The sequence below is a fragment of the Meleagris gallopavo genome, chromosome Z, assembly GCF_000146605.3.
Source record: "Meleagris gallopavo isolate NT-WF06-2002-E0010 breed Aviagen turkey brand Nicholas breeding stock chromosome Z, Turkey_5.1, whole genome shotgun sequence".
Taxonomy (NCBI): domain Eukaryota; kingdom Metazoa; phylum Chordata; class Aves; order Galliformes; family Phasianidae; genus Meleagris; species Meleagris gallopavo.
This window is the reverse complement of record NC_015041.2, coordinates 41,670,860-41,679,987: the sequence shown is the minus strand read 5'-3', so window position 1 is coordinate 41,679,987 and position 9,128 is coordinate 41,670,860. Positions and strand designations below refer to the sequence as shown.

Genomic DNA, 9,128 nt, shown 5'->3' with positions numbered 1-9,128 from the left:
TTTTTTGTAAATGTAATTGCTGATCATTTTGTTTTGTGAGGATTTTCTGGTTGTCTCACTAATCAGCTTCTCCTCAGTCATGCCCCTAGAATGGTCCAGGTGATAAAGGCACTGCTTGGCCTTCCCAGCAAGCAGGCTGTGCTTCTGAATGTCCTGTAGAAACTGCCACCACTTCAACTTCAGTTCTTTCCCTTGCACGCACAAACACACACACACATATTCTTCCAAAGAACATCCTTCAGTGCAGCAGTCAAGTCTCTACCTTGAAGCGTGACACCTGTACAGTTTTTATCGTTTTAGTGGTGGTTTTAATATCGATGTTAGTAGATAGCTGAGACTTTTCTTCTAAAAGGCTGTCTTTAGATCCATTCCGTCTCTGAAGGGAACAAATAAAAATATCTTGTTGAAAGAGCACAGTAGAATTTAAATACCATATTTTGATAACTGCAGCTGTGACTGCTGTAGGTGAAGGATATGGCAGTTTACAGATACATACACTAGGGATATGAAAGTCTCCACACTAGATCAAACAGAACCTTTTCCTCCCTCTTGCCTCCTCCTTCCCCTCCCAGCTGCTGCTCCTCTGTGCTATTTGAATTTATATTCCTTGCTCAGGAAATTCCACAACTAATTATTTGGTATTTAGCCAAATACAGCAAGCAGTATTCGGTGGGAATTAATGGCCACTGTTGTAAGGAGGTCTGGGGCAGAGTGAAATGAGAGGTGGTTGTGGATGTTGAACGCTGTAGTATTAATTTCTTCCAGGGCCATTTAAGCCACACAGTACTGGATAATGGAAATAATCTGATTTTGATTTTGAACATTTGTGAATCAACCACACAGATTACTTACTGAAATAAAGAACATAAATTTGCTTTAAGTATACCAGCTTTTCCCTTCCTCCTGAAGTAAATTCTTATAGAATTCTTCCATTATGAGTACTAATATCCTTGAAGTTAGCTAGCCTCGAAGTGAAAAAAATCTGATTGCTGTTTTAAGGTTCTTTGAACTTAAAGTGATTCTAACTGCTTATATGACAAAATAGGGTAAGTGTACCCAGTTAAATTTTGTGCAGTTTGCACACTAGATGGAGTATGAGCACGCACTTCTTGCCTATCAACCTGCCTATCAACCAGATTAATAGACATGAGGACGGCTGTGGGAAGGAGATATTTTTTTATGTTTCCTGTTATTTTGGTTTCATATTTGAAATTATATTGCTTAGATTTCTAAATGACAACTTTGTGTTGGTAAGCAATAATTTCTTTTGCTGACAATCATGCAGAGCATTCAGAGTACTGCTCTGTATAGTGCAGCCTCACCTCAAGCTTTGTGTGCCACAATACAAGAAGGACATACAGCTATAAGAGAGTGTCCAAAGGAGGGCTACAAAGGTGAGGAAGGGCGTAAGAGGAAAGATGTGTGAGAAGCAGCTGAGGTCCCCTGGTTTGTTCAGCCCAGAGTGGAGGAGCTGAGGGGAGGCCTGATGGCGGCTGCAGCTCCTCACAGGGAGCGGAGGGCAGCGCTGAGCTCTGCGCTGTGTGACAGCGACAGGGCCTGAGGGAACGGCACGGAGCTGTGTCAGGTGAGGGGCGGCTGGGAGTCAGGGAAAGGGTCTGCACCACAGGGCGGTGGGCATGGGATGGGCTGCACGGGGCGGTGGGTACGGCCTCTGTGCCGGAGTTCTGGAAGTGTCTGGACAATGGTATGAGTGTCTCTCAAAGGATATGAATTCTAGCTGGTCTGTCTGGAGCCAGGAGCTAGACTCAGGAGCTAGACTCAATCTTTGTGGCTCCCTTCCCACTGGGGGAGTTCCATGATTCCATGAATTATGAATCATACTCATTTTTTTATAAAACATGCCATTTCATACATATAACATCTCATTTCCAGCAGCGATAGCAAAAAAAAATCAAACAAGTACTAATTAATAATAATAAACAGTCTAGGAAAAAGGAAGATTTTGCAGTCTGTCAATACAATTTTACCCAGGTATATAAAACATAGTATTAAGTAAAAAAGCTTCTTGTAACTATATAGCTTAGTTGGAAAAACTTCCTCCAGGTAAAACAGCAAGTAACTCTTAGAGAAACAGCATATACCCTTCTAATATCAGAAATCAGTTGGAAATATGTCTGGAATTTTTCCTTGTATGTTTGTTTTCCTTTAGATTACTAGTATAACAGAACTGCAAGTGCTTTCTGAATATTAATTTCCTTCTCAGTTTTTAAGTTTAATTCCAATCTAAGGAATGTTACCATAGCTTCTGATAAAAGCTAGTGATTGCACTTATGGTAAGTTGTCTCCTTTTAAGAGGAGGAGAAAGAAAATCACAGTGGACTGTCATTACAACCAAATCCTGAACAAACCTGTACATTTTAATAAATTTTGAGAGCTGATTACCTTCCTTTAGAGAACTTATGTTCCTACGGATGCATCAAACTTAAACTGAGAAAATATCTTTAACAGCAGACGCACGTGTCCACTGCAGGCATGTGCTACAGAATTCATATATTTGGAAACAAACAAAACAGACTGCAAAATGTACGATTTCCTGCTACACTGCTTTGGGAAAAAAATAAGTGTCAGCCTTAACTATCCCTGCATAACAAAGAACTTATTTAAATAGAGCACTAGATTCCCTTCTATATCAAATAAATAAATAAACACAGAAAAAATGGAAAACTGTAAAGGATGCATAATTACTAACCTGTTGAGTAAATTGGATGCTGGGACCTTTAACATCTGAGGATCGTGTAACAGGCAGTGGAGGCACCAGATCATTTTTTGCACTGGAATTAGGATATTGCAAAGTAGATACTGCTGTAATGAAGTAAACTATAAAGTATACACAAAAATAATACTGAAACTGACCCAGGGAGTTACCTAAGCAAACTGTGGAAGATCAACACCTGAGTTTAACCATCCATAAGCTATCATGCTAACTATCAATAGTCAGTGGGTAGAGGAATCTCCACAGCACTTTTCATCCCATCTTCATTCCAGGGCCTCTTACCTCCTTGTCTAGAGGGACAGTTCATTTTCACATGAGACGAGCCCACCTGGAATCATGCATGTGCCACATGTCTACCAGGATCCCACCTAACTGAATCTAGCCTTCTCAAGTCCCTTGCTGCAGAGTACAAACATTCCTCTACAAATCAGTCTTTTTTGAAAGACCGACCTACCCATGTTGAGTACACTAGATTTCCTGTGAAGCAACTTAATACAAGTGACATTTTGATTCTAATTACAGATGTATGTATTTGGAAAGCAGCTCATGAATTGTCCCTTTAGAAACTTCAAGACTTACCACCAAGGAACAACGGAGGTTTATTTTTCATATTTTCCCTTTTCTAAGTGGACCAAGCAAGCCTCTGTGGCCAAAAGAGACCAGAAATGCTTTTGTATTTCTTTGAGTCATGTAGGTCTGAAGAGGTACTATTTACAGGTTTACTTGAATCCTATGGCAGCAAACAATTGCATGTATGCCCCTTCTAATCTAACTGCAAGCGAACTGAACAATTTCTGAGCCAGAATAAAGCAGTACTTTGCTAATAATCCCAGACACATACTTCACTTCAGACAGAACAGATCTTTCACCATCAGAGCACTGGGAGCGCCGATACTGACGGTAACTTCGAGGTGAATGTGAATGCCTAATGCGTATTGGGTCTCCTTGAGTCCTAGGAGAGACACAAAATTCACAACAGCACGTCAATATATCAGACCTTCGGAATAAAAACAAAATGCAGCTGCCAGCTGAGAGAACCTCCTTTTATTTATTTATTTTTACAGTATAAGAGGCAGCTTTTTACACTGGCTGAATTTAAATAGTTGATGCTGTCCTTTTGAGTCTGTACCTGGAATTCAATGCTTTACTAAGTGCCTTGGTCACAGACAAGCACGTTAGATTTTGAGAACGGAAGCATTCAATACGGAATGACCTAATATATGCAGCTTTAACATCACCCTTTTCTGTTCAGTGGTGCTGAGGAAGCAAATTATAATGCAAAGTGTGATTCCATTTCTGTCACAGGCAGCTGCCTGTATTAAGACATGGCATCCCAAATGGGCAATTATCTCAGCAAAATAGATGCCTGTTCTTAAGGAAAGGGCTATGCCATTGCAGCTGCCCATGATAAGCAAGGGGGCTGAACAAGTCAAACAGTGCTTTAAATGGCCAGAATAAACATGTCAGAAGAAAGCATAAGTTCAAGAAATAAACGGGCTTTGTTATTTGTATTCAATTCTCCCTGATCCTATAACGCACAGCACATAGAACAGACTTGTGTACAGACTGATGTACATACAGAACATACAGACATACAGCAGGTTCATAAGTTTGTGGCACACAGGGAGAGATTAAGATTTTTTTTTCATATTTGGGAAAGAAAATACTAAGAGATGAAGTGTTCTCATCCAACCCATGCTAAGTATACATCTGGGGTGGATAAAATTTTAGGGATTAAGTATAAACCCAATCCTAGTTTAGTATAACAAAGTTTACATTAAAAAAAAGAAAAGTAAGCTTTTATATTCACAAAGTAAAATCCTGATAGAAACTCACTCTATTTTTGTGTACGGTATTTCTTTCAATTGCTCCTCAGACAGTCCAGATGGATCCACAAGTTCCTTCCTAGAATGCATTAGGCAAAGTAAAAAGTCTAACAGTAGCTCCCAACTTCAAACCCATTATTTTTGTCATTATTATTTATATTAGATTGGAAAGATTTATTGAAACAAGTTGCTGTCAGCCCTGAGACTATCTTGACAACAAATAGAAACCTATTAAGAAATGTCTCTAATGTCTCACCTTTATTGCTTCTGCATGTCACATCCTGTTTCACTCTCAAGTTTACACAGTTTGATCTTTCAGTTTCACAGTTTCAAATGCTGTGTATACTGAACATCAGATATGCTTTGGGATGGTTAATCTTTCCAAGTGGTAGTTTTAGGCATAATATAATAGGGGGCCTCATCCCAAAACTATCACTATTACAGATGAGGACATTTTGCAAGTCCCAGCTCTAAAATTTTTCTTTATAATTCACCTACATACAATAGACATCTGTATTTAATGCATTCAGTGCTCTACAGAATCTTCTACAAGTCATTTACACCTGTATGATTTGTCATGGCACTTAACCAAATCCAAAAGTGACCCAGAGACACAGAGGAAGGGATGTGATTAATCATTTGAGGGACAGTGCAGCAGTCATTCAGATGCTATACTTACTGAATATGTTTCCAAAGTTCTTCTTTAGCTTGTACATCTGGGCTTCTCCTACAAACACCAACAAAGACAGTAAACTGTGAAAATCACCATCTGACACACTGTTGTTCAATAATCAATGTTAAGAGCACAGCTTGAACAGAAATCATTGCAAGCATAGTCCACCTGTGACTTCTACATATAACGTTTGTTAACTCAGAAAATACATTAAATTTCATTGCTTTAATCTAACTGAAAAGTTATTTCCTCTAAACTACAAGTCCTGTTCCACTAGTGAAAAATATGCTTAAAATATCAGTGCCTCCTCTTTGCAAGCCTAAGCTTTATCCAGCCACTGCTACCCAGTTACCCAGCTGAAGACAGCCTGTTTTGGAATAACCTTTATAAAGGAGAAACCTTGTGGCCCAAGGAGCTCTTTGTGAAACAGGGAAAGAAACAGACTATGCCAGTCTGACACAGCAGTCATCCCAGTGCTCACTGGTAAAGGACCCACTACTCTGCTGAGGTATCATAGCACAGCCTTTGCTTTCTGGTCATTTCCAATTAAGGTTTCTCTCAGTTTATTTAGCACTGTCATGTCTGGGACAAACCAAAAAAAAACAACCACCACCACCTAAAAGCCAGTAACTCTCCCTCACACAGCTACAGATCCCACACCAGCTCCGTATGTTAGCATGTATTTAATTCAGAGAAATTTCTGCAACACACATACAGAAATATAGTAAGGCAAGACTGAATAGCAAGCCTTATATTTTCCAGTGAAATACAGAAAATACTGCATCCAAACTGGGTCCCCTTTCTTTTCATTTTCTTATTCTGTATCATTGCAGGATGTGAAATCCTCACTGCTGCTGAATCTCAAATTGTATAATAGATTAAATAAGCACTCTACACATTGGCAAGGATGGCATTTGCATGGAGTAATCAGATAACCCTTTCACTGGGACTATACTAACTCTGTGTAGACAGCTAGATGGTTCTACATCATCTTACATGAGATGTAAGGGATGCCACTTCTAGAGGGATTCTGTATGCATAAATGCTCCCACAGTTTCTCGCTGATTCTTACATCATCTCATGATAAAGCTTTTTTCTTTTTTTTCTTCAAACAAAAGAGGCTGTCATAGTCAAAAATGCTTTTGGAGTGAAATAATCCAGATATTAATGAAGATATCTGAGAGGAGGACATGAGGCTTTTAGCATCTGCTAAATTGGCTCCCCACTGCCGCACGGCAGAGCTATGTCAGCCTCAATTCCAAAAACATTTTCTGTCACTGTTCCATTACTTCTTCCATTGATGTGCTCAGATCAATCCCAGACTTCAGTCTGGGAATAATCTGATTTCAGAAACATCTGTATTTCAGTTCATGCTATACAGCTGGTATGAAAGCAGATTATGTAGGGATGCTAATTTTACTTTTTAGATTTTACAAGTGTAGAAGTTCTGGAAGATACCAGTTTAATGCTCTGCAGAATTAGAGAGAGACAGAAGAGAATCCTCTTAGTCTCTCACAGGACTAACATGAACTGATCCATAATGTTCTTGCGCTGCAAGGGGTAGCTGTTCCCAGGCAGCCTCCCTGTCTGCCCTTATTTCTCAGCTCTTCCTGATCGTAACAGCCACAGCCAAAGCCTCTACAAGTAGCTTGCAGTATGATTTTTATTAGTGTTTAGAGGTTTTCATTTCTCTCTGTACTTGTGTTTATTGTAGTGTATTTCATTTTCTTATGTTTTCATTTCTCCCATCTCACCTCACTTCTTGCATTTACTTTGCCTTTTCTCTTTAGACCAGCCCATGTTTTTTTTAACTCTAATGTAGAAGCTTGTTATTCAGTGGCTTTTAACAGCCCTCTCCACCCCTCAATTCTGAACTGGTTCCTCCTTCTCTGCAATCCCTTGCTCACAGAGCAGCAGCTGCTGTATTCACCCGGGGGGCTAAGAAGACAGGCATCCTCCTCATACTGAATAATCTGGCAGTGGGGAATGCAAAGGCTCCATGAAAAATGCCAGCTTCTCCAGGGAGGCTTTGTCATGCTTACAAGCCCTAGTTTGCCTGAGGAAGCACAGCCTCAGGGTCACCCCCACAGTCCAGACTCCCACAAAGCAGTGCACTGTGCATACCACTAACCCATCGGATCAGCTCATTGCTCTTAGGCATTCATGTAAATACAGTCGTTCAAGATGTGGCGGTAAGTCTCACAGACCCACCAATTACCAGGAGGCCTCACTTGCGGTAAGAAAGGCTGAATTCTGAGGCAGTATGGGAAGAGAATAGTTAAATAAGAAGTCATCTTCACTTCCCCATCTTTTAGGAATTGTGTCTTCTGCCTCCCTGCTAGCTCTGGGTGTTCAACTCTGTGATCTCCACCATCCCTCACTCCTCCTCTTCCTTCCACCCCACACCTCCACTAGTAAGGAAGCCACTGCTGCAAAATTCCTGTACAGTCAAACATGGCATGCCATGAGGGAAAAAAAAATCACGAACAAAAGGGGCTGAAAACAGTAATTCCTCAAGGAAATATTTTTAGGAATTCTCATCTTAACTTTATTTATTTTCCACCTGCTTAAGAAGTGTTACGTTACTGGGATTACCTTGCAGCATTTGTTCAGCTTAGCTACCAACAAAAGAATATTCAGAAATATGATACACGTGGAGTATCTGAATAAAAGCATTTTTCTATGAAAGCTCTGTTCCTGTCTCCTTGTAAGGCAGTAGGAACACTATCACTCTGAAATGAAGAAAAGTCTGTAGAAGGAAATCTCTTGTTAGAGTATAATGCAGGTATTGTAAATCCTGCGTTAAAAAGTTGTGTTTGTACAGCTCTGAACAGCCCGTGACATTATATCTTCAAAGCCAGATCACAATACCTCTTTCACTTTGTTTACAACTTTTTATTGTGAATTGTTATACAAATCACTGTTTGGACACACAATGTATGCTCAGATTGTCTGCAATATCTGAATAGAGTTTTGAATGGACAACAGTTTACAAACAATTTGTTCACTAACCAAATTCACTAATGTGCAAGAAATCTAATGGGAATTCTCTAAGTGGTGAGTCTCCAGAGTTCTTTGTTTCTGTTTGGTTTTTACTAGCTCCAACAGCCCTACATTTTAATACGGCCTACAGTATGTTTTGTGTCTGCATCTGAATGCTTATTAATATTGCAATGTGATTCACAAATAGTAAATTTAAATAGCCATGGAATTTTAATGGCCATTCTTCTTAATTAAAAAAGCCCTTTGGCTACACAGATGTTTCACGCAAACTCTTGCAAATAAACCGCACAGAACTAGAATTGAGAGCTCTCTATATCTCTGATTCCTTTAAAAGAAAGAAGGTCAAATTCTTGTTAAATATTTTTATTCCTGAGACTGAGGAAACACCAAACCCTGCCACCAACAATGGTTAATACCACTCATTATCAAAGAAATGAAATACAGCATGCCAGACACAATAAAATGTTTCAGCCATTATTTTGCACTTTCAGAATGAACCTTTACTTAAGCCGACTGAAATAACGAACTTAATGTGAAAGGCTCAGCTGTATTATTAAAATGATGGTTTTCTATCAGATGTTAAATGTGCAGATTGAGATGACCATATGGCCAGATGCAAAAATAAAAACAACAATACCTTACACTCTAAGGAATCATTTCCCTTACTTCTGACCTGCATTCAGTCCTGCAAGCAAACAGCTAAGCCAAACTAAGTCAAATTAACGTTCTTATAGCCTAATATAGTTGGGCTAACCAATCAAATAAAGGCTTTTACTACACTTTTTGAAAGAAACTTTTAAAGGAATTCACAATTTACTTTTTCCATTCATACTTTCACATATTACATATCTACACCATACACTGTAGTTTGAGTTGATTTTTTTTTTTTTTT

General features: G+C 39.3%; 1 protein-coding gene across 1 annotated transcript in view; it reads right to left on the bottom strand.

Annotated features, from left to right (window-relative positions):
• EPB41L4A (erythrocyte membrane protein band 4.1 like 4A) overlaps positions 1-9,128 on the bottom strand; it is a 182,298-nt gene continuing 173,170 nt past the window's right edge. Inside the window, exons 10-14 of the mRNA XM_019610220.1 lie at positions 5,240-5,287; positions 4,571-4,639; positions 3,576-3,686; positions 2,711-2,792; positions 1-376 (exon numbers count right to left, since the gene is read on the bottom strand). Of these exons, the coding sequence (XP_019465765.1) occupies positions 251-376; positions 2,711-2,792; positions 3,576-3,686; positions 4,571-4,639; positions 5,240-5,287 (436 nt within the window). The 3' untranslated portion in view covers positions 1-250. The remainder of the gene's footprint in view (positions 377-2,710; positions 2,793-3,575; positions 3,687-4,570; positions 4,640-5,239; positions 5,288-9,128) is intronic.